The sequence below is a fragment of the Ptychodera flava genome, chromosome 8 (genome assembly GCF_041260155.1).
Source record: "Ptychodera flava strain L36383 chromosome 8, AS_Pfla_20210202, whole genome shotgun sequence".
In the NCBI taxonomy this organism is placed as follows: domain Eukaryota; kingdom Metazoa; phylum Hemichordata; class Enteropneusta; family Ptychoderidae; genus Ptychodera; species Ptychodera flava.
Window position 1 is genome coordinate 32,044,079 of NC_091935.1, and position 26,098 is coordinate 32,070,176.

At 38.7% G+C, this 26,098-nt stretch overlaps 2 protein-coding genes across 3 annotated transcripts; both read left to right on the plus strand.

Moving 5' to 3' along the window:
• Positions 1-1,929: 1,929 nt before the first annotated feature.
• Positions 1,930-6,241, plus strand: LOC139138069 (transcription activator BRG1-like). Its single transcript, XM_070706292.1, has 7 exons — positions 1,930-2,205; positions 2,856-3,006; positions 3,490-3,816; positions 4,287-4,385; positions 4,911-4,924; positions 5,436-5,517; positions 6,156-6,241. The coding sequence occupies exons 1-7, from the start codon at positions 1,930-1,932 to the stop codon at positions 6,239-6,241; spliced, it is 1,035 nt and encodes a 344-aa protein (XP_070562393.1).
• LOC139139102 (probable global transcription activator SNF2L2) lies at positions 4,287-26,068 on the plus strand. Of its 2 annotated transcripts, none has more exons than XM_070707884.1 (25): positions 4,287-4,385; positions 6,156-6,480; positions 6,835-7,008; positions 7,875-8,048; positions 9,090-9,275; positions 9,996-10,184; positions 10,958-11,052; positions 11,580-11,757; positions 12,510-12,673; positions 13,401-13,578; positions 14,074-14,202; positions 14,611-14,724; positions 15,415-15,528; positions 15,940-16,047; positions 16,640-16,726; positions 17,241-17,430; positions 18,185-18,372; positions 18,803-19,033; positions 19,481-19,666; positions 19,845-19,955; positions 20,509-20,711; positions 21,468-21,675; positions 22,430-22,589; positions 23,489-23,646; positions 24,126-26,068. In XM_070707884.1, the coding sequence occupies exons 2-25, from the start codon at positions 6,262-6,264 to the stop codon at positions 24,216-24,218; spliced, it is 3,837 nt and encodes a 1,278-aa protein (XP_070563985.1). In that variant the 5' UTR covers positions 4,287-4,385; positions 6,156-6,261; the 3' UTR covers positions 24,219-26,068. The 2 variants fall into 2 exon arrangements, with proteins under 2 accessions (XP_070563985.1, XP_070563986.1); XM_070707885.1 differs by lacking the exon at positions 4,287-4,385 and adding an exon at positions 5,436-5,517.
• Positions 26,069-26,098: the final 30 nt, after the last annotated feature.

The following is a 26,098-nucleotide window of genomic DNA, read 5'->3' on the forward strand; positions in this document are numbered from 1 at the left end:
CAAAATTCCTGAACAATCTGAATAGTCTAAAGTTGACCAGCACTGATTCTGGTCTAAGTCCTTTGTATTTATCCCCATATTCTGACAGAGAAAGGCAGCTTTTTTTATTAGTAAGTTCTCATGATCATAGACAGTAGAAGCAAGACTTTCCATGCCACAGATATGTTTATATGTAAAATTATGCATGTGCAACTTGATATCATATGCTGATTAGTGGTCATTGTGTCAAAATTTCTTGGGAGAACGCTACAGTGGAGTGAAAAATGATGCTGCTCTATACATGGGGGAGAAAATATTTATACATATACATACATGTATCTATACTTCTTCATTGTACAGGTCTGAACAATCAACTTAATGTATCGTGGTCATCGGGTGTCAATTACAGCTGCATGCAAACATACCTGTTCTGTTATTTTGTTACATGTACATGTCATGTATTTGTCATAGCATGGAGGTAGTAGAGAAGGAGTCACAACTGAGATAATTACGTTTATTACTATTGTTCACCATTGGTTTAATCCATTTATGTCCATTGTTTAAAACCCCTTTCCCGCCATGTGCGTTGCCGACGGTACCTTCGCAACCGAACCGAGTGAAATTAACCTGGGTTTGCTAATGCGACTCAGTTTCTCCACAGTGTCATAACGCCTGCGCAAAGACTGTATTTGCGTAGCTTGGGTCAAGTGCGTCATGATAGCGTAAGAAACGACACGTTCCGTCCACGAAAAGTGAAGTTACAAGGAATTTAAGTTTTTCATTCTCAAAATCTGGGTAATTTTAACGTCGTTTTTTATATACTTTACATTCGATCGCAGGAACCTTTCCATGTTAGAATGGAAGTTCTGATCACGAACTTTTCAATCATGTACTGAGTATGGTGCAGCGGACTGCAGCACTGCCGTGAGCGTGGGTTAAACTTGTAGCGTTTCCCGGGTGTTTAATGACGCGACGCGACGCCAGCGACGCCATAGGCGACGCTGCGACGCTTTGTTTCAATGCATCGTACGTGTTGTTTTTATATCGCGACCATTCATTAAAGTCATGGACGTAGCAGTTAAAAGCTATGCTTTCTTATTTAACCTTATCATTTATGCCAGTACAACATGATAAAACACGGCAAGAACCAAGAACTGGATTGGAAAAAAATTGGCGTGTTATTATAAACAATGCTGCTCTACGATGTATGGCATTTTTTTTGTAATCGCAAGCTATCATCAACTCAGTCTTCGCGCCTTTGCAGATACAAAAGCTCCCTTCCTCAATTATCTGTTCCTCGACCTCTTTAACATCGTGTACATCAAAATCAGTGGAACGACTCGAACTTCCCGACGCGACGCTTGGACACGTGACGCCATGTTTGAAGATCTGTCAACTGCCGAGGGACGGCCGAAACACCCGAACGACCCCGAACGAACTTAATCTTGTTTCCTAAATCCGAGAAAACGCGTTCGCAAGTCCCGTTGGTGCTAATGGAGTAGTTAGTAAGGCAAACAGCGGCAAAACACATGGTCCCTTTGATCTCCGCCTAGTTGTGACTCCTTCTCTACTACCTCCATGGTCATAGTGTCTTTTCCTCTCAAGACCTAGAATGAGAAAGAAATCTTTTATGCTTTTTAGCCATGTCTTCCTAAACAAGGACGGCTAAACAGAACACTGAGGTTTAATATTTTGGAACAAAACCTTGCGGCTAGCACAGAAAGAATCCTACATGTACCATGGATTGATACAACCATAGACAATAGTTTCTCAAGTGTCTATAGCTATAAATTAAACTGAGAGGAATCCCAGGAACATTGTGATAGGGGGACCTTGGTGAAAGTGCTGGCCATTGTGGAATGTTGGTATGAAGTTTAGTAGCTATTTTATCATGCAGACAGACCTTTTTTAATTGTCAGGCCATTTTGTTTTTTATCTCAGGGCCACAACATGGCGGAAGATCCCATGAGAGTTCCTCCTCCAGGACCAATGCAGGGTCCTCCCCAAATGCCGCATCCTGGAATGCAAGTACCTCAGCCAGGTATGCAGGGTCCACCAGGTGGGATGCCTCCGCAGATGGTACCACCAGGGCCACCTGGCCCACCACAAATGCCACCGGGACCACCTAGTGCTGGTCATATGCCCAGTGGACCTGGTCCTGTACCGAGTCCTGGACCACCTGGGCATGGTCCGTATGGGCCTGATAATATACAAATGTTACAGAAGGTAGGTAATGTACTGGTGTGATCAGGGTGAATTTGCATGGACAGTGTGTGGAAATGTTGTTCCATAGAGTAATCTGTAAAAGATATTGTCAAAGTATAATGTAGTGGCTGGTAATAAGACATGCACAACAATGGTCATGAAATGAAAATATTAATACTATGTATGTACATGTAGGGGATGTCAGTCATAAAGGCTGATGCTTATAGACAGTGTAATTCTTCTGGTTTGGAGGTGAATTCAAACCTGTCAAACTGATCTCCTTGTGAAGTTGATATCACAATGTATTGTATTGTTTCAATTTTGACTCTGACACACTGTAAAAAATTACTTTTCATGAGGATTTCTTACAGTGAAAGTTTTTCAGTTGGATTGAAATTCACTGATTTTGCTTAGAAAACAGTATGATACTGTCATGTAACCTTCCTACTAAGATTTAATATTCATTAGATTTCAACCATTAGCAAAATTAATTCCCAGTAAATAATTACTATAAGTACTGTTACAGTGTGCATTGTGAATTAAGGTCATATTCCCCATGCGTCCCTTAACAAAGGTGTTCCACATTGCATCTGTCAGTATTTTTATTGAAGAATTCCAGAATCTGAATAGCTTGCAATTTGTAATGTAGCTATTTCTGTCTTCCCTATTAGGCATTATCTACAATGGAAGAGAAAGGTCTTCAGAACGATCCTAGGTACAGCCAGTTGATGGCCATGGCAAACAGAGCCAAACAGGTCCATCATCCAAGCATGGGACCTGGACAAGGTCCTATGGAACCGTCAGTGCAGGATCATCCCCCTGGTAAGATTTTCAACATGTTTGCCTCATCATTTCTCCTGACAGTGTCATCTGGTGCCATATGAGATCAATTACTGAAACGAGCAAAGTAAAAGTTACTTGTCCCAATTAACATATTGCAAAAGACTTTGCTAGTTGCACAGCCCAGAAAAGAAACATGGCCAGAAATGATTTTCAGTGAGTTGTCTTGTCATGACATGACATTCATAAATACGGATATTTTAACCAACATGACCTAGAAGTGACAGTGTATGTACATCACAAGAGTGAGTATAATAGTTAAATGACTTAACTGTTAAAAAACAAATTATCATGATTGTAATCTTTTATATATTGTGTTCAGGGACTTTTTGGTGAAGTATAAATTATACAATATGAAACCAATGATTAAAGTAACACATTTACCTGAGCTACACTTTTGTAAGTGTTTTGTATGCCTGGAAAGGATTTACAGTCTAGATTATTGCATTCTTGTTTCATTATCAGCTTATGGTGGTCAGATGGGCGGAAACAGACCAATGCCATCGGATCCACAGCAAGGCCACCATCCTGGAGGCCCCCAGCAACAACCACCCCAACACCAGGGCATACCGGGACAGAGCAAACCTTCCCCGTTCAACCCAATTCAAATACACCAGTTGAAAGCACAGATAATGGCCTACAAGCTGATGGCCAGAAGTCAACCCATACCCGAGAACCTGCGGCTGGCTGCACAGGGAAGACATCCACAAATGAGCCAACAGCAACAACAACAGCATCAACAACAACAACAGCAGCAGCAGCCACTACAACAACAATATCCAAGAACAAGTGGTGTGTACAACTAAAATGCTAAAATGTCATTATGCTTCAGTAACAGTAAAATTTTATCCTCATCACCGAGGAGTCTATCCATGTCATATGTACATTTTTTTATATTCCAGTTCATCACGTATCACCTTCTGTTTTTGACAATAGTTAACCTCTTGTCCCCATTTTCATGTCGACAAATGTAATTTTGCAACAGCACATAAGGTTTCGTACCACACATTGCAAAAGAATTCCTGTCTTCATTTGCCAATGTATCACAATGGTGTGATGTCTTGTTCAGAAATGAATTTTTCATGTGATCATCATTTATTAGGGCATAAAAGCAGGGCTTAGGGTTGCTACAGAAATCACTGTTTTCTGTCAAAGTAAAGCGAATTGGTCTAGTTGGCATGTTAAACAATCTATAGCCTAATCTGAAAAGAGAGCCAAGTTTGCCTTTTCCGTAACACTTCAAGTTAATGTTTTCTTCACAGGTATGGGTAATGCACCACCAATGGGATCCTCCCAAGCTCCACCATCGTCCTATCCATCTTCTGGTCAGCCAACCCAGGGACAGTGGCTACAACAGAAAAGTAAGTAATTATATGTGTATGAGAATAGCATTCAGGGGTATGCGTTAAGTCCATTGTCGAAAATGCTCTCAGAATGGTGACTTTGGTAAAGCTTCATATGAAGATTGTTTTATGTTCACAGGTACTATTTGAAGAGACCTCGTCTTATGACACTGGCCAAGAATATAGCATGAAAGTTGACTGTCACTCTATGCCGTACTGAGATTCTGTATTATTTATGCCATTCAAAGGACAATTAATTTAAACACATGCCACTTAAACATGCAGCATTCATGTACAAACTGAAACCTCATATAGTATTTATATGTTTTCAAGTGATTCAAACAGATACACCATTCTGATGTAACTGCCATTTACCATCCATTCACCGTACATAGCTTTCTCAGATCTCTTTTCCTTTCCTCCAATTTCAGCTCAGTCATATTAACCTTACTTTACACTGATAAATGTTACTTTTCTATTCATCAATTGTCATACATCATATATTTCGTTTTTTTGTGAAATCTTGGTAACTTTTTACCACAGGTAAGCAAAACTCTGTTGGTATTCTCATTGGCAACAGAGATTAAGGGAAAATTATTCTACCTACTAATTGTTTTCTTTGATATTACTGTTGTTCATCATAAGAGATTGTTGAACTCTGAGATATAAAAGTATATGTTATTGCATACTGCAGTTTTATCATCCCTTACTCAAAATAACAAGGTTCAAGAATTGCCTCAAGCCCATACACACATGCTATTTTGAGTGACCTGTGATATCCCACTCACTGGTTTGTTGAAGCTGCAACCTTGACTATGGGGTTACTGGTAATGAATGAATACTCTCATGGCAGGATTAATAAGCAACTTGGCAGTTGTTGTTCTACATGTTACAGAAAGCAGAACAGAAGTGGCATTAGAAGAGGGCTCTTTACCCTTTAATCTGAAGAGAAGACGTAAACTTTGACAGCACACGTACTGTGCATGGGCACCTTTGTGAATTGCAAGATGCCGAGGTGGTCTCTTGGACTGCCCATCATTGTGTATTGTATTGCATTGTATCTTTCAGTTCCGCCAAACCGACCACCTGGTGTACAGAACCCCAAAATGTACAATTCACCACACACAACAACAACAACAACAACAACCTGGTTAGTACTGAGCTACATGTACACAGTGCACTGTTTTCCTATGCAGCATGGCCCGGTAGTGATCAGTGGCAAACCGTGACGCGCTCAGACATCCTTACATGATACTAACAAAGATAAGACACATAATCTATAGTCACTCATGAAACTCTACTGATGGAATATCACTGAAGCCCACCTGTTTGATCCGCACTACTATTTATACATATGGACACAGCAACGAAAATGAGGAACAGCATTTCTACACAAAATGCAAAAGGGATTGTGTGGCATGAAAAATGCAAAATTGAATTCCATGGTGAGGGCTTCGCTTCCAGATCTCTAGAGTTTCATGATTTTAGCTCCATACATTCTCCATAACATCCATTTCCCATACCTCTCACCTCATAAACATCATACTAGGTACATGTTTGTATATCTAATACTTTCCAGCGCATTGTTATTAATGATACTGTGTAGCATTGTAGCCATGTCTCTTAATCTGTATTTGTCGCTTCCTTACCAGTCAGTTCCTCCCCAACGCTAACTTGTAACTTGTGTTTCAGTGTATGCCAAAGGTAAATGTGTTGTGCAGTCCAACAGTTGTGGTCATCATTAAGAATTGTGTCAAAGTTGAATAACAGCTAAATGTTCTTCCGCAGCCATGGTTCCACCATCTTCACAAGCAGGACCCCAGCAGGCCAACCAGCATGAGTCCCCGAACAGTCCAGGCCACAAATCCCCTTAGCCCAGCAAGTGCCAACAGTGATGACTCTGCCTCCAAAGCAAAGCCGCATAGCGCCCGTGGGCAAACCTCAGGGTATAGATCCCATTGACATTCTCCATGAGAGAGAGCACAGAATAGCTGCCAGAATCAGTTATCGCATCCAAGAACTGGAATCTTTACCCGGCTCCCTTCCCGATGACCTGAGAACCAAGGCCACCATCGAACTTAGGGCACTCAGACTGTTAAATTTCCAAAGACAAGTGAGTTTGGCTGTCAGTTATCAACATTGTTCAAAAAGTGACAACTACAATGTATCATTTCTCCATTCAGAACTTAAAATATAAAATTTCATTTGGACATGGGTGTGTCACTCAACTGAAATAATAAATCCATGTTGATCACGTTTGAAAGAATACTGTGTGCCGATGGGAGTTCTCAAAGTTTGTATAGCAGAAGAGATTCAAAATAAAAGTGTATTGAGTATCACTGATTTCTTATCTACTAATGCTGTACATGACTCTGATATTGATTATTAAGTCATGAAGAATCATGATTTCATAAATGTAATATTTTTATACTGATAACAAGGGGTGGTTATTATTTCCCATGAACAGTTGCGTCAGGACGTTGTTGCGTGCATGAGACGGGACACAACTCTGGAGACCGCACTGAACTCAAAGGCATACAAACGTTGCAAGCGACAGTCCCTGCGTGAGGCAAGGATCACAGAGAAGATTGAGAAACAACAGAAGCTGGAGCAGGAAAGAAAGAAACGACAGAAACATGTGGTGAGTGTTGTGTTTGAAAGTTCAATATACTTTTCAGAGGGGAGGTGGTGATGCCACTAAGTTTAGTAGACTTGGTGCAAACTTGCATGAAGTTTGTATTTCTGAATTTCATGAAACAGATTTTGAGTTAAAAAAATTCTATCAGTAAAGGCAGTCCCCAGGACAGCTATAAAGCTCAAAATTGTAGTCATGCAACTTATGGATATCTTGTCCATGATCATGAAGTCACATATGTGTACACTAGACCAGAAGATACTGGTAAGGCCAATTCACTCGTTTGTGGAAATTCCACCAAAGGAAACAATGGTGTAAGATGTGGTCAGTAAATGGTTCAGATTTCAGGCAGGAGTAAATCCATTCAGTATCAGTAGATCAGTATGAGCAAATCCTTGGACCAACATCAATATGAGCCCAGTGGTCCTACAGACTAATGTGTGCTGGTCATTGGTAAATTCTTGATCACACACAGACACACACACATACACTTGTGCTTTGCACAGCATGCATGGATCTGTTGGACCGGTAGAATAACAAATTCGCTGGCCAGCTGGGGATCCCTGATATCAGGCCTCTACACTCACTGCCTTCATTTGATTTAACTAAAAGGCTACAAGTGAAAGAGAGTATGTGTATAGGATGTCTGTGTTCACCAATATTTCTTCCTTCAATACATACTGCCTCCATACCTAGAGTGCATCAGCTTTAGATGAGGTGGATAACAGGGGAAAGATTCACTCATGGTGGATCGATGGCTTTCAGAGAAGCATGCCTTGAATTTCATTACTAGTGGATGAAATTGAATACTTATACAGATTTATTCATCACACAGATTTATAAGAACTTTTGTTGGAATATTTTGTGTGCAGGAATATTTGAATAGCATTATGCAGCATGCCAAGGACTTCAAGGAGTTCCATCGCAATGTACAACAGAAGAACAGCAAACTGAGCAAGGCAATCATGACCTACCATGCCAACACAGAGAGGGAACAGAAGAAAGAAAATGAAAGAGTGGAAAGAGAAAGAATGCGTCGTCTTATGGTAAGTTCCTATCACAGCCAACCTCGCACATGTATGGTATAATATCAGTAGTTATTGCTATGCTTTCACTTTGTGTTAAGGATGTACAGTCACCTGTAATCTAAATATGCCCATATATGGTCAAAGGGGCGTTCCTTGGTATTCAAAATGCCCATGTGAGGGCGCTGTTTTTAAAAAGCGGCCACCCACTTAAAATCTGTGATTGGTTAGATTTTCTCTTTCCATGGTAACTGTGGCAAATTGGAACAGGTGACAGTACATCCTTAATACGTCATGGGAAACTGGACGCAGATGCACTGTATGCCGATCATTTGAATAGCAATCATACTTCATTGGAATGACTACAAAACTATTTTTTGTATGAAAATATCTCTATAAGAAACAGAGGAAACAGTTTTATTTGCATATAGAAAACTAACAGGACCTTCAGGCAGTGATTTTTCTGTACCATAGGAGATGAAAATAGAATGTTGTGCTGATCAAAAAGCCCATATAAGTTACAACACCATCGTGTACTTAAAAGTGTATCAAAATGTGCCACTGAAATATTGTTGGTTCAGAGCTCCATTGAAAATTTTCATTGCTGTGGCAGTGTGGAGCAACAAAACAATGTTCAGCCATGAGCAGAGAGCAAAAAGACTGGCTGTCTTTCAAGTAGTGATATGCTTGTTTTGGATAAATGCTTGTATTGTCTAACCTTGGTAACTTCCTCAACTCATAAATACCTTGTTCTCCAGGCATCTTTGATTGTATTTTATAACAAGTTGCATTTTCTAAATGGTCACTGTCGTTGTTTACAGCATGCTTGTGTGTACAGTATTTGTTTTATTTTGTGTGGAGTAGTCACCTCAAAATTGCAATGAGAATCGCATCTTTTCAGCTAACCCTTTTAGAGAAGTTAACCCAAGCTAGTTGAGTAATCTAGGCAGCTGACTTCCATACAAGTGAGTTAATGCAGTATAGCATACAAGTTTTAATTCTGCCAGTCTTCTTATACTTTGTTTCTAATCTTATGGTAAATGGTAAATTCTTCCCCTACAGGCAGAAGATGAGGAGGGCTACCGTAAACTCATTGATGAGAAGAAAGACAAGCGTCTTGCGTACTTGCTGACCCAGACAGACCAATTCATTGCCAGTCTCACTGATCTTGTCAGAGAACATCAAGCAAGTCTGAAGAAGAAGAAACAGAAGAAGCCTAAAAAGGAGAAGAAACCAGAGATTGAGGGAGTAAGTTCAAGTTTTGAGTACAATAATGGAATATCAAGGTCTTTGATGTATCCCTTTACCTGCCAGACAGTATCACTTCCCAATCTGCCAAGTCAGTAACAAGTGGTATTGAGGCATGGTATGTTCTCTGTCTTCAGGGACCTTCAAATCTTCAGGCCTTTGTTAAAATGCACCATATGGGGCATGTTTTGCTTCACTATTCGTAACAGCTTGAGTTGATGATGAAATATGAACTTGGCAGGTAAAGGGGTATACCAGTAGATGAGAAAACTTGTCAGTTAGATTGTACAATTACGTGTGGGATGTAAACTTTTGAATTGATGTTGATTAAGTTGTGTTTCAATGTATGCACATGTCAATATCAATGGAGAAATTTACAGGTTGAAAAGAAAGTAGGTAAGCATTTGGAAAGCCTGTACATTTACAATTTTATGTTGGAATCGAGTAGACTTTTGACCTTTTTTAGTCTGGTGACAGTCACATGCATTTGTGGTCTTGCCAATAATACTAGTCTCATGGATTGCATAGTGAGTTAAACAATGCCATCTCTTCTGTCAAGTTTTTTTTTTGGGTCATTTCAGTGTCTGAGATTTGTTTATCTGATTCCAACATTTGACAGAATATGATTTCATGAGTGACGTAATGGGAGGGGAATTATACTTCAGTGGTTTCATTTTGAATTTGCCATACCAATGTAAATATTTTTGTGTTGTTACTCAGATGGTGGATGAAAGCAGTCAGTTCAGTGACATCACAGTCAATGTCATAGAGACTGAGACTGGCAGGGTGTTGTCCGGAGAGGAGGCGCCCAAAGCAAGTCAGTTGGAAGCATGGCTGGAGATGAACCCTGGCTATGAAGTAGCACCAAGGGATGATGACAGCGGTGAAGAGAGTGAAGAATCTGGAGAGGTGAGGCATTATCTCAGAAACCAAGTCATTTTAGCTTTTCCACACTCAGACATGCTGTGCATAAAATAAAACAGTTCAGTTGAACATAGCGGAGATGGCCTGTCAATTCAAATCAGTTTATCTCTCTCATGTTCACTCTAGACAAATGAACCCTTTGTGTTAGACTGTCGGCCTGTTTTTCACTTTATTTCCCTTGATGGACACAAAAGTGTAGATTCCAATGGAAATGATGTAATACATTATCAACTTTACGGGCAAATCAATGTAAATTCAAAGCGCTGAAATTTTACACCAGACACAACAGCAAATGTCATTTAGGCCATGAATGTACATACACAATGATCGATCACAAACTGAAAGCTGTGTCGATTTGTAATATGTGTATATAAAGTTCTGATGATTCTAAAATTGATAGAGAGCATTTTCTGGACCTGAAAAACAAAGGCAATAATGAAACATGTATATGTTATCGTAATATATATGATATATGACATGCTGGCCAAAAGAAATGCCTTGATACCTTGCTTCTCCTTCATGAGCAGGCCATGGTGTTGCAATTTTCAAAGACAATGAGTAAAACAATACAGTAAAACCTGTCTAAACTGAACCATTCAGGGAACTGAGAAAATTGTTTGGTTTGGAGAGGTGTTTGGTTTATAGAGGTCCTTTTGACATAGTTCTATTGGAATGGGACCTGGGAAAGGGTTCAGTTTAGACAGGTTACACTGTACCAACATCTTTTACAATGACATGTCATCTTTTGCCTTGTTCAGGAGGAGGAAGATGAGGAAGAGGTAGCAGAGCATAATGATGAGGAGAGACCAGTGTCACATGTGAATGATCCATCAATGAATAAGCAAATCATTGCGTAAGTGAAAATTCACATTCTTTTTGACATATGTTCACAAGAAATCTGTAGGGCAACAGCAACTGAACCAGTTGTGTTCATTGTTTCCATGGCAGTGTTTGTGATGAAAACACAACTATTTTCAATGAACCAAACCAGGTTTCTCAATTTTTAAAAGAGTTTCAATAAGGTAACTAATCACAAAAATTTTGAAAGCTTACATGTTTATGTGACTCTAAACTCTGTACTTATTGTGAAAAGCCATAAAATATTTCAATGTTTGTCATCCAAAAGCTGTAAAAAGATACTTGCACGTTTGAGAATGAACTTCCACACAGGTTCCACATTGGCCCACCTCTCTTTGGGACTTACAGCAAGCATGAAAACCCATTGTTTTACTGAGCTATATATCTCTTGTGCTGCGTTTATGCTACACAAGCACTTCACCTAAAGTACGTAATTTTTCAAAACAGGTGCAAACACTATGTCACTTTTACTGAGAGTTGGTCGCATATGTGTTACAAATTGTTTGGCTTTCCCTTTCGCAGTCAAGCCTATGTATCTGAGGTTGATGATGATGAGTACAACAAAGTTGATGATGATGAATACAACAAAGTAACCAAGGCATCCAGCGAAATCAACTACTACAATGTAGCCCATCGAGTTCAGGAATCCGTCAGCAGACAGCCTGATATGATGACCAACGGAACTCTGAAAGAGTACCAGGTACATAGCCTCCAACCTCTATATCAAGCCCTGCCACAAAGAAAATAGTGGTGTGTCCAGACAGATAATGGAGGGAGTGTTGTTTCACAGTCTTAGCAACTTTGTCATGGAAATTCACATTTTATTGTCAAATGTTTAGATAAATGTACACAGCCACATGGTGTACCTCATGACTTTCAAACCCCTAACTAGAGTTACTGGCTAGTGTTCAGTGGCAGAAGATGATGGTAGCATTCTACAGGTCAGTTGCTACTGGATATTTCAACTCTTGCGCACTGGACTCTGATTTCTGATCAGTTTTTAGTGTACCTTTGTGTTAAGGTAGTATGCGCCCCGAAAGTGAAAGACTTAAAACTTTTGCTCAAACTTCCCTTACGGAATCTTTCAACCATTCTCTTTCAAAATTAAGAATGAAAATCAGGGGGGTCACTGTGCAAATTTTGGTACTAGAGAAACAAATTAACCAATTTACCGATATTTGAAATTCAAAATGGCCACCATCCCTGTGTTAACGCCATAGAGAAAAAATAACTTGTTTATTTTTCGAAAAACTAAGACGGTGAAAAGTTTTCTCAGACCAAGAGCTTTAAAATGAATCCCCACTAGCAGTAGATCAGAAAAAAATGGAAAAAGTTTGAGAGTCCAAGGCATTTCTACCTTAACTCTGACATATGTTGGTGACTGTAAATGGCTGAGTTTCTTGAAATGTTTTCTTAAATCTAACTGATGTTGGTTTGTGCATTTTGTTGCAGATCAAGGGGCTTGAATGGTTGGTATCCCTGTATAACAACAATTTGAATGGCATTTTGGCTGATGAGATGGGACTTGGTAAAACCATCCAGACAATAGCCCTAGTTACACATCTCATGGAGAAGAAAAGAGTCAATGGACCTTTCCTTATCATCGTACCTCTATCGTAAGTGCAATTTTACCTTGCTGTAGTCAGTCTTCCCTTGGATGCTGCAACCTTGCCTTTGTACATTCACGTTATTTTAGCCATTGAAGATCAAGTTTCTGCCATTTAGAACAGTGAAAACAGTTGGGTTCAACCAGACACATGTGCCATGTGGTGTACAGAAATGTGCGTGTTCAATATTCCAAAGAGTTTTGTCAGAGTCTGAGCCACCGTAAACAGACAAATCAGACTGAACAAAGGCTTAAAAGATAGCCAAGTGCTATACTGCAATGTAAACAAACAACAAAGTGTATGATTTCTTTAATAATCATGCTGCCTTTTGCATTCTTATGGCATTCCATAGATACATAAATGTATTATAGACACTCCGAGTTTGAAGGTGTGCCAGTGTATAATGGTACATAAGACTGTTTATGTGTATGAGTTGGTGTAGAGCGCCATCAGTGTTAGGTTTTGTAGTGTCATTTGTTTTTAGTGCATGACTAACTTTGCAAGAAATCTTTCTTGATACCTGGCACCATAGTAACCATCCCATGCTATGTGTGGTGTTATTATCTGCAGTAAAATGTCATCGCCAAAAGACATCGTCTTTTGTTGGTCATCTTTGACCCTGACTTGTTTTGTAAAAGGCAGCATGGGTATATAATCCAGTCGAGTGGAATTTTGTCACACAATCAGTGTAGTTTGCCATGATCATTGCCTGAATCTCATTTTAATACCTTTGCAGTACTTTATCAAACTGGGCCATGGAGTTTGACAAGTGGGCACCATCTGTTGTGAGGATTGCCTACAAAGGCTCTCCAACAGTACGCCGAACTCTCATCTCTCAACTGAGGACCGGAAAGTTCAATGTTCTTCTGACAACATATGAATATGTCATGAAAGACAAGGCAGTTCTAGCAAAGGTTTGTTTACAGAAATTCCTGCTTCTTGTGTAGTTACAGAAATATTTATTCAGTTGCTTTAAAATCATCTTTGATCAGTCTGTGTACTGAATGTATATTATCTATGTAATAATTTTTGTACTAAGATGAGTATGGTAATTGTCAGATTAGTACTCTACGCCTTTACCCCATCCCATACTATCATATAATGTGTGAATATTATCTAAAGCTATAGTGGAGTATTTACTCTGTACAGGATTTGAAAGAATGAATACATGTCAATTTAAGTTGTGGCCAGTACCTTTTCTGGACATTGTAATTTTTGAAATATGACCAGATAACTTGCTGGACCATGTCATGAATTCTTATTCCAATGTTTGCTAGACATTTTCTCCTATGAAACCAACCTATTTAGAATTGTGTAAACACACATTAAAAGCAACCATGTCACTTTCATGATTCTTGCTGATACTTCAACTGGAAGGACATTACATGTTATCGTGGTATTATTTCCAGATTCGTTGGAAGTACATGATAATAGATGAAGGCCATCGGATGAAGAACCACCACTGCAAGTTAACACAGGTGTTGAACACTCACTACATGGCTCCACACAGGGTACTTCTCACTGGTACACCATTACAGGTAAAGATCATCTCCAATAGCCTTTCGTCATAGATGAGCAAGTTACACATTAGTATACAGTTTAGAAAAAACGTTTCGAAAAAATGTAGGATTGAAAATGGTATAATGACTGATATTTGTTGACTCTATAATACTACATAAATCTGCTATGCTGCCAGGCTTTCTGTGTTCTTCTCCTTTTGTGATGATGACCTTACTTGCATATCATTCTTAAAAAGGAAGGTTTGTTATCGCCTTTATCTGCAAACAAATTGATATACGTACACAACTTTCCAAAGAAAATAACACACTTAGACCAAGTAAATAGTCAAGGCCAGCAAACACTGTGTGAGAGAATCGGGGATTGTGAACTGTAGCACCATTTATTTGTATCACAAACCATCAATCTTTGTATGTTTCTCCTTACAGAATAAGCTGCCTGAGTTGTGGGCATTGCTGAATTTCTTACTGCCAAGCATATTCAAGTCCTGCTGTACATTTGAACAGTGGTTTAATGCGCCATTTGCAACAACAGGAGAAAAGGTTAGATCTTGTAGAATTGTTTATTCTTAAAAATCAGCATTTCTACAAGTCATTCACTGGCAAACATTGCTCTTTGAAGCTAAACCACTGTGAATCATACCTGTGAGAGCTCTGTCCAAGTGATATTATTTCTGTTTCAAATAGAGCAACAAGATCATTCAAATAGACCAACAAGATCAGCTTAAAGAAACAGTTATAACAGACAATTACACACTTTTCATCTTCCATGATATTTTTGAAAATTTTCTGCCAAAACTTTTGCAATATTTTTTCAACAATGATGATGTTAAATTATAAAAACTACAATGGCATATATGCAGTACCTGTGTGTTGACCAATTGTTGCCATCTTCAATAGTTTGAACTACTATTTATAAATCCCCATGGATTAAAAATATAACTGAAAAAGGTTGAGTTCCTCTATTGAAAACATACCTGCTTAGTCAAATGTGTTCATACATTGCAAATTAACTTAAAAGAAAAAATCTCAATAGGCTGCTAATAAGCAGCTATACTTACTAAAAATAATTAGGTTGTTATGGTGACAACCTGTCACATTGTTTTTGTTTCGGGACTGCGACAAATAAATTCTTGAATTATCTTGTCAATGGCAACTTTGTAGCAGACAAAGAATTGTTTATTTGTTCCTGAATTGCCTTCATATGCTCTGTGTGTGTGTGATATTTGACAGGTGGAACTGAATGGAGAAGAAACCATTTTGATCATTCGGCGTCTGCACAAAGTGTTGAGACCATTCTTGCTGAGACGTCTCAAGAAGGAAGTGGAATCTCAACTGCCAGAAAAGGTGAGTCACACACCTGTGAAAAGGAGAATATTATTGGCATGTAGTTCACGGGATGGAACTGAGTGTGTCAAATTGATAATACTTTTCCATCTGGACAACAAGCAAGTGTGTGTGTTTCTGTCTGTGTATCTGTGTATCTCTGTGTGTCATTTTGCACCATGTGAGATTTACAATGAAATCTTTAGTACTCTTCATCAGCAACAGCTTTGAACATTTTCATGTCTTTTGCATTTTCATATCAAAATCAAAGTTCGGTATATTTGCCCTGGTACATGTGCTAAAACACTGGTAGCTTCAGAAAGAGGAAACAGTGTATCACAAACAAGGGAAAGAATAATATTGGATAGTGCAACAGCCTGCAAAGCTAGGGGTGATGATCTACTTATGCTTGTCTTTACTTTCAATCAACAGGTTGAATATGTGTTGAAGTGTGACATGTCAGCATTACAGCGTATCTTGTACAGATTCATGCAAGCCAGAGGAGTACTGCTAACTGATGGATCAGAAAAGGACAAAAAGGTAATGATGCCCAAACCCAGCTTATCCCACGGACAGCAGAATGACTCATGGTTGATATCTCGGAGAATAGTGCACAGCTCAATTTGTCTTTCATGAAGGAGACTTGTCACCCATCACAGTTCAGTTATACTTTGTCACTGCAAACTAACAACAGTTCTGCAAAAATTTAACCTGTTAGTCATTGGGTGAGGAACTGATTGTCATGTGATATTAGTTCAGCCAATCATGGTTTATGTACATATGCAACTACATTTTTAAAATGCGAGTTTGACTCAAACTTCATGGTTTCAAATCTTACAAAATTCTTTTGGACATTCAAATGTACATTTCATACAGTCGGTACGTACCCAAGTGACACAGTTATGTCAGTAATTGCTGCCATACGCTGTCATGAAAAAGAACTCTGTTGTTGAGGTATTAAAATAATTATTCATAAGAGAACCCAGATCACTGAATATTGCAGGAACATCTTTGGTCTTGAACAATGGTAAATTCCGCTACAAAATTCTTACACTTCTGAAATTGGGGCGTCCGACAAATTTGGTGGATGCCATGCAGAAACAAAATGTCTTTCCCTCTTTCGCACACACAGGGCAAAGGTGGCACGAAGACGTTAATGAACACTATCATGCAGCTACGGAAGATATGTAATCATCCATTCATGTTTCAACATATTGAGGTAAGATCTAATGTATTTTACAACTGACAATAGTCAAGGAACCATTAAACTTGTATGTTCAGCCATTTCTAGCTGTTACGCAATTTATAGAAAGGAAATGATTCGTCAATATACATTGGATAAATTGTAGGGATTGACCATCTCTATTTTCCTGTAGTTGGCTATTTATTTTGTGGAACTTGTGTTACACAACAACTCAGTGGCAGACAATTTTAAGGAAACTAATGGTTATAAAGGAATGGAAGACATCTAATCCAGTACAAAATCATCCACGATATCCTTGTTTGCCATTTGGTTTGAGGAGGAAGGGTATGCTTGGATAGAGGTGTTGTACTGCCATGTACCACGCTTGTGAATCTCATATTCACACCTGTGTGACCCCAAACTTTATTTGGAATGAAGTATACACGTGAATGAGTAACACAAATGGAGAAAGACAGCAAATGAAATGGATTGATAACTCATACCATTGTGTATTCTGATTGTATGTAACTCGTACCTGTGTTCATTGTAGGAATCATTCTGTGAGCATCTCGGGCAGACTGGTGGCATAGTGCAGGGCCCTGATCTCTACCGTGTGGCCGGCAAATTTGAACTCTTAGATCGTATCTTGCCCAAGTTGAAGTCGTGCAATCACAGGGTGTTGCTGTTCTGTCAGATGACATCACTCATGACCATTTTGGAAGACTTCTTTGCTTACAGAGGTAAGACTGTGTCAGAGAGGAGTAGCCATCCGCTATCATGTGAATCAGAGTTTCTGGTAGTAACATACATAGTTTGATTTTATAGAAAGCATATTTGAAAATTCAAAGACAGACAACTTTTACTTGTGGCCCAAGGATATACAGTTTTTGCAAACACATCTTAAATCTCCATAAATTGATGGCACTAGCTATTTAGAATGTCACGACATTTAAATTCAGTTTGAATACTTTACTCCTTGAGAAAATGACTGGGAAACATTTACCGGTACTCAAGTATTTCTCACGGAAGCTTGCATTCTTCCACTCTTGTTGGTGGCCACAATTAGTTAAAGAAAAATAAATTATTATTTTGACTGTAGTGGTCTCCATAGCATTTAATATGATAAGATGAATGCACTCAAAGGTCTTTTGTATTTTGCAAAAGTGTGTTCCTTCATTGCATATTTTCTGTGATAGGTAGTATTACATCAGTTAGTAAAAATGACAGTCCATATCATTGTCAAAGTTGTCATTATACCTTTCATATTTTAAGTCATTTACATCTTTGAACAGAAGATATGTGATATATTTTATTACCCAACCTTAAGGGGGTACCACCCTAAAGGGGGAGGGGAGGGGGGATTAACCTGTTCATTTCAGTTCCCTCTGTGAAAAGGGTCCACTCTGACTACTTCTAACAATGGGTTTTGGCCACACCATGGTTGTGAATGGGTTGAAGCACTTCAGATTAACAAAGTCTCTCTCTTTTTCACAGGTTTCCGATATCTTCGACTTGATGGCACAACCAAAGCAGAAGACAGAGCCAAGTTGCTGGAGATGTTCAATGCTCCAGGTTCACCGTACTTTATCTTCTTACTCAGTACACGTGCTGGAGGCTTGGGTCTGAATCTCCAAGCTGCCGACACTGTTGTCATATTCGACAGTGACTGGAACCCTCATCAGGTATGTCAGTATGGTTATGCTCTCAGACTGGCAGTTCACTTTTACTAAATCTGGCCTATCTCAACCATTGCATTCTTTTTTTACACCACACTTTTTATAGCCCATCAACTGCAGTTTGGTTGGCTGTTTCAGTGATATTTCAGTGACTTCTGTATTTGCCCTGCTTGTGCCTCGACCCTTTTTTTCTCTGATTTACTGTCCTCAGTGACTCTCATCCCTTTTATCACAATGGTTAGGCCCAACACAAATTGTTTCCAGTGATAAGGCTTGACCTGTGTGCGTAGAAGTAGGTTACACTTCAGTACGCTTTATTGAAGGAAATCTAACAGCATACTGACATCTGTGAAAGACCAGATTTTGCTGTCATTGTGAACTCAAAGCTTGCGTTTGCAAGAGAGCAGTCACTGTAAATATTGAATTTTTTGCACAGGATTTACAAGCTCAGGACAGAGCACACAGAATAGGGCAGCAGAATGAAGTGCGGGTGCTGCGTCTGCTCACCGTGAACAGTGTAGAAGAGAAGATCCTGGCAGCTGCACGGTACAAACTCAATGTGGACGAGAAGGTCATCCAGGCTGGAATGTTTGATCAGAAATCCACCAACACTGAACGTCGTGCATTCTTGATGGCACTCCTCCAGCAGGACCAAGATGAAGATGAGGTTTGTATAAAGTACACCTTGCCTAAAAGTGAAATCAGGCATCAGCAGACTTGTGGTACAAAATTTATCAATCCCTGGAGATTTGTTCATATAGTTAACAAACTTGTAGATCAAGGTTCCTTCAGAGTGCCTGACACCTTTCTTTTAGGGATCAATTGACAATTTGGTTCAGTCAAGTTACAGTGTTCTTACATTGTGCACCAACAAGTGCCCTCAACATTCTCTCTAGGTGGATTCATTCATTGCCTATTATATGATCATTAGGGCTACGATCTGATAATGGCATTGCATACACTCCCTGTATATCCCAATGAATTAGCTGTGCTACCCAACCATAGAAGCTACTTGGCAGGATGTAAGACTATTTCATCTCCATAAAGGCCCAATAATGATCAAGCTGTGAGGCTTTCTCACTTGACCATGAATTTGAAATTTGAAACTTTTCAGGAAGAGAATGAAGTACCTGATGATGAGACAGTGAATCAGATGATTGCCAGAACAGAAGAGGAATTTGACATTTACCAGCGTACTGATTTGGACCGCCGACGACTTGAAGCTCGAGATCCTAAGCGCAAACCAAGACTGATGGAGGAGGAGGAGTTGCCGGACTGGATCCTTAAGAATGATTATGAGGTAATCTTGCTGCATATGCTAATGTTTACCTTTTGTACAAGATGAGTGTGCTTTAACAGTTCGGACACAGTAACTGGAGTATTGTGCAGGTTACTAAGTCACTGTTTGTCGAGTAAAGTTATTTACAGACTGTTTATGAGTACTTATTCACACATTTTCTCCATCCATGTGTTGCTAGGTTGAGAGGTTGGCATGCGAGGAGGAAGAGGAGAAATTATTTGGTCGCGGATCAAGGCAGAAGAAAGATGTTGATTACAGTGATGCTCTCACAGAGAAACAGTGGTTGAAGGTAATGGCTTTGATTGCGTTCTTGTGAGCTGATCTGATCTAGCATTGCTACTACGTAGTTGTGTGTCATCAGTTCATTCAATAAAAAACTTGAGAGAGAAAGTTTAGTGTCATCTTAAGACTGCGTGAAAGGGCTCATATTGAAACAGAACAGCAAGTGGATATGACACAGATTTAACAGTCCCTTTGAATTTGTAAATGCTCTCACCGGAAAGATTGTGAAATTATTTACTCCAAGAGCTTCAGAATTAGCCCTCACAAGTGGTAGACCAGAAAAGAATTGCAAACATTTGAGATTCTGAATATGTCCCTGGGCCCTCAGGTGCACTCTACCTTTTACAAGTGACTCAGTACAGCCCATCTTTATTGCAGCTTCTCGAAAATGGTACCTTGATGCAACAATGTTTGTGGAAAGCTATGTTGGTATTGAAGTTCTCAGCCTATCCGTATAAATTTTCTAACCATTACAAAAAATTAAAAAAAACTCTGTACCCTCTTTATGTACCCAGGCTATTTCTCATAGATGATCTGTTTTCTTACTGACTTGAAAACAGGCAATAGAAGAAGGCAACCTGGAAGAGATGGAGGAGCAGAAACGATACAAGAAGCAGAGGAAGAGGAAACGGGATGACGACATTCCCAAGAAAGAAAAGAAGAGGAGAGGACGTCCTCCAAGTGAAAAACTTGCACCAAATCCTCCAAAGTTAACAAAACAGATGAAACAGTTGTTAGAGACTGTCCTTCTCTACAGAGACAAGTAAGAATTTTCTGAATGTCTGATTGTAACATTCAATTTTGTCAGCACGTTTTTGTAAATGAAGTAAAATGTGGATACCAGCTTTGACGTAACTGTGGAAAATGTCTCCCCATGAAAGACAACCCAAAGCTCTTCAAGTTTTACAATTTTTAACATCAATTTCGGTAGCCAAATGAAGAGGTGCACTCCAGAGTTACACGATGGATATTAAATCTGAATAAAATAAAAAAATTACAGTTTTGTCATAGTACAATGATCTCTGCTATAACCCTAGCAGCAGATTTTTGGAGGGCACACCATACACAGCTACAAAATCTGTGCATGTAGTTTTCACACAAGTAAAAGCTTTCAATATATATACTGTACCTACTGTACGTGCGATATGTTTAAACCTTGTTCTTCCAAGTTCATGTATCACCATCAGGTCAAGTTGGTTCAAACAAGTCAGGCAGAACAGGTCCCATATGTAGCATTTTAAATAAAACTGGAATATATTTAAAGGCTAATAAATAACTATATACTGTAAATATGATCTTGTACTGACCAAACCTGCTTATAACAGAGGAAGCCAAGTGGGTGAAAATGCACATAGTTTTGACTCAATACCGTTTTACTGACTTGGCAGCTGGGAAAGTGATACTCTCTGGTAAGAAAAATTACTGAGTGCACAGTGGCTTTATAGCAACATGCCAGTACATACTGAAACAATTCTATCACACACTTGAAAGTAATCCATTGCATTGCTACACTTTACAGCAATGGACGGAACCTGAGTGGAGTGTTTATGCAGCTTCCACCGAGAAGAGATTTGCCTGACTACTATGAGATGATTAGAAAACCAGTAGACTTCAAACGCATCAAAGAACGCATCAAGAATCACAAGTACAGGTGTATTGATGATCTGGAAAGAGATGTTATGCTTCTCTGTAAGAATGCACAGACATACAACATGGAAGGCTCTCAGGTTGGTGCAATGGTTCTGGGACTATAGTATTAAAGAAATACTCCAATATGCCATACAGACAGCGCCAAGATTTTAAAATTTATTTGAAATAGCCAAAAGTATACTTGAAATGGCTACAATTATTGGCCTAGCCTTTATGAAAACACATTAAAAGCAGGCTTCACATACACTGTATATCAATCCTGGTTTACGTGTTACAGTACTTTTTGAATATGTTTTATTCTCATAGCTTTACTATTTTTCCAATCTGTGAGTGTGAGTGCATATATACAATATATGTAAAGCCCCTTTTGAAGATGTGTGATGGCTGCCAGTCTTGGTTAAGGTGGAACTCACTGATAAATTTTGCCGTTACTGTAAATTGTACAACTTCCTAGCCATATGAGCAGCCAATTGTGATAATTTCTGTAGCATGTAATATGGAAGGAAAATAATTGTTCCTAATTTGTGTTTTTCTTTTGCTGTGCAGACAGTAGTAAATATCACATGCTAAATATCACAAGTGGAATAATTGAAGTGCTCTCTATGTTGTAAACTTTAAGATCTGCATATTTGCTAATGTAAAAAAAACTCACAATGCATTTATTTCAACCTCATTGCAAATAGAGTCTGTGGTAAGTGGAGATTTTTCTTACTTCACTCAGCATGTCCTGGCACACATATACCAGTCCCTAACTTTGTTCTGGTGTACCTGTTGAGTTGAACACACTTACATTATATGCTTCTACTGCACACTTTGTGGCTGTCGTTACAGATCTATGAAGACTCCATTGTGTTACAGTCAGTGTTCACCAACGCCCGTGACATCATCAGACAGACGGGTACATTACCATCACCGTATTCCGATGACCAAGATGACACTGAAGAGGATGATGATGATGACGACCAACACGATGCTGGCTCTGATACTGAATGTAAGTCATTCTGCAGTGTACGAGGCAGATCTTGATCACTCTATTTCATAGTGTGAACACAACATAACTGCACAAGTGTTTTCTTTTGTAACCAGGATCAATAGTTGATGGAAGTAAACATTCTGTTTTTATAACTCGCCCATCCAGCTTTCATGCTTATACAAGTGTGTAGTGAAAGCTACATATACTGGACGAAACATACATGTATATACCAGATTGACACCAACTTTGAAATCGGTATTTGTATTACCGCTAGAAAATTGGTGAATATTGTATTACCGCTAGAAAATTGTTGACTGCTTTGATCATTTTTCCCTTCAGTCAAAGATTTTGATAACCATGCTACCACTTAATATAGATAAGCTGTTATTGCCACGTGCAAGTATTGAAGAAATCAAAAACCTATAACAAGCTGTTAGCAGTCACCCTGTTATCGTGATAATGATCAGTATACACATATTGACTGGCTGTTAGTGTAACTCTGTACCTTAGTTTTCCTGAGAGATGTCCTCAAACAGAACATGTCATAGGATTGTGGCTTAGGGAACCAGGGACTCCACAGGCCAGAGTGCAACAAGTGCATGCTGGTACCTGAATATGGTTTATACCTATGTGTTTTGTACCAAACCTCATCTATTTTCCTCTGTGAAATATTGAAAAGTCTCAGTTCTATCACTTGTCCCAGTCACAGACAACATCACTATCCTCATTTAAGTTTTCTAGACTGTCCGCATGCGCAGGTCGCACTTTCAAACTTATCCAGGTAACAGATACCCTTATTGTCAATCAGTAACTGCTTCTTTGCACGAAACGGTGTCAAAAAACTGCTCATTACACGATGAGAGAGAACTTTGGATAAAGCATGTAAAAACGGTATTTTTGTTATGTTTTTTTTACAGCCCGCTCATCTGTTCGAGTGAGAATAAAGATTGGCAAGGGAAGCAGCAAGGGGAAAGAAAAAGAGAGGGTAAAACGGAAGCCGGGACGTCCAAGGAAGGCAGTGGTCAGTGATGATGAAGATAACAGTGATACCAATGATAATAACCAAAGTGAACAGGTGAGTTGTATGATGGCTTTGCTTCTCATAAACTAGATCTGCACCCAAAGATGAACTGAATGAATATTGCATTTTATCAATCTACGGTGCAACAGGCCATCAATGTGTCCAGTCTAAGGCTTCTAGTATATGGGTAAAAATTAAATACAGGTGAACAAACGTGACCTTCCTGTTGTTTTATGTAATTGTTAGATGTGGCCATATGGAAAACTGAATTTTCTTGTGTTAAATCTATGAGGAAAAAATCCCTCAATACGTATCAGTCTATAAATTGCAGAGATAATAAATAAATCATTTGTAGTTGTGGAATAATTATAGGTTATATTCTTGTTCAGATTCTTCAAAGTGCATTGAAAGTACAGTACTTCATGAAGAAACAGTCAAAATCCCAGAGTTTCATGTGAAGTGAAGTGCCTTTCTGTGATTAATATTAATCTTTTGTCAGCCACTGAAAATATCCTATCATGAATCTCTTCCAGGATAACTCTGATGAAGACAGTGACAGAACCCCAGACTCCTCCAGGGCATCATCTCGAGTGGCATCACCAGCCCCATCTCACAAAAAACGATGATTTATTTTCTTTTAAAGGTAGCCAAATCTACCAAAGTATTATTCTTTTTGTCCTGTAGGTAGTTATCCATTAATATATCTTTTTTTGTCTTTAGGAATAACATTTTCATGACAGCATTTTTCATAGGCATTTATGTGTCTCTTTCATGCAGTGATCTCAATAGCAGTGAACTATTCAGCCAGAATCTAGGTTTGGAAACTTCCAGATGTAGTATGTCTTTAGAAATCTGATGGGATCAATACTCAGTCCGAGTCTTTTAAACAAGACAGGCAAAGTTACTGTAGAGCACATACAGTAGAAAAATATTGCATTAGGATAGAAATTACTAACAAACAAAAGTTGAATTTAAGTGTAAAAGCTATTCTTTTCCTTCTTGTCCATGTATGTGAGTGTTCTTTATTAAGTATATACTATACAGTAATGACTGTCATATATACCATGATAACAATAGTATTTATAGATATAACTCATTTCTAATGTTATCCCTGTATGTTGAGGAGGTGCTAAATTGTAAGAGGATGGTAACATTGTTGTGCAAGTTTTAACAAGATACTCTGTATTCATGAAGGGTGGATGTTGAATGCAAATGGGGTGTTGTATCTTGTCACTCAAACCCTGTGCTGGTCAAATTTTCCAAATCTCAGACTACGTGCTGGTGGGGTTCTCTCATAATCATACTGAACAGACGCAGAAAGTAAAATTTGTCTTAGGATGAAAGAACACTGATCAGTATTTTTAATAATGCAGGTTTACTGCGAGAGGAATAAAAGAGTGTGGCAATTGTGATGTTTCAGTGTGAAAAATAAACAGAGAAAGAGAGGTAATCAGCAAATTTACACTCGTTTTAGTTGCTTATAAGTCAAATCTGAGTCTTCAGTTGTGAATTGTTTACCAGATGTTCTGAATTGCAGCAAAGCTCATATAAAGGCATTATTTGCAAAACGGATTGATGTATCCATGTGCTGTGGCACATACACAAAGTAATACTTTGCTTAGCATGTTTCCTGGCACTGGTGGTAGAGGCATGCAATTAAATTCATAATCTTTTTCATTTGTGAACAGGCCAATATGTAAGCTTGTTATCACTTTGCCAATATATAAATTTGGGTGCAAAGGTTGATTAAAAGGCGATATTTGTGGAACAGATTTTGTCAGCAGAATTGCAAACATGTGCATAGCAAATAATTTTGATAGAGACTGTGTCTTTCTTTGGATGAAGTTCAGTTACAAATATACACATGATCAGAATTAATTAACTGGTCTTCATTTTGTCTCTGCTTTTACTTCCATTGATTTGTGCATTTGAAAGAAATGCATCATAAGTACAAAATTAGCAACATCAGTGAAAGGCAAGTTGCCATCCTAAAGGAGATCAAATTTGTGTGGACGTTTCAATGAATTGCAATATTTTACTTGACAGTAATGTTTGATTTTAGTTGGCATAATCAAATGTGTTTATTTCTTTCATATAATACTGTACTGCACTGTCTTCAAATTGTCCCGGTGGCGTGTCTCCTATTCTAAACCACCCAGTAATTGTTGTAGTTTTCATAATATGTACATCATATATTTCTTCAAGTGAAAAGGTCTGTGTTTATTGGTGAAACAATATCAGCAGCTCATGCAATATAGTAATTGGAGTTGACATCAACAAGACCGATTCTTGAATTCTTCATTTTGTCGCCCTGTCAGAATAAAGTCTTAGCTTCTGTGAGTTTGATCTTTATTTGTGAGATAGGAATGCAAGGCACAAAAACTCTAGTTTTTCAGGTAGAATGGTCAGGTGGAGATATGTTTTTTTCTTTGTAAAGAAACTGGAAAGATGTATGAATAAAAAATCTTTAAGAGTGGTTTTTCTTGTTGTGTAAGTTTATGTTCCC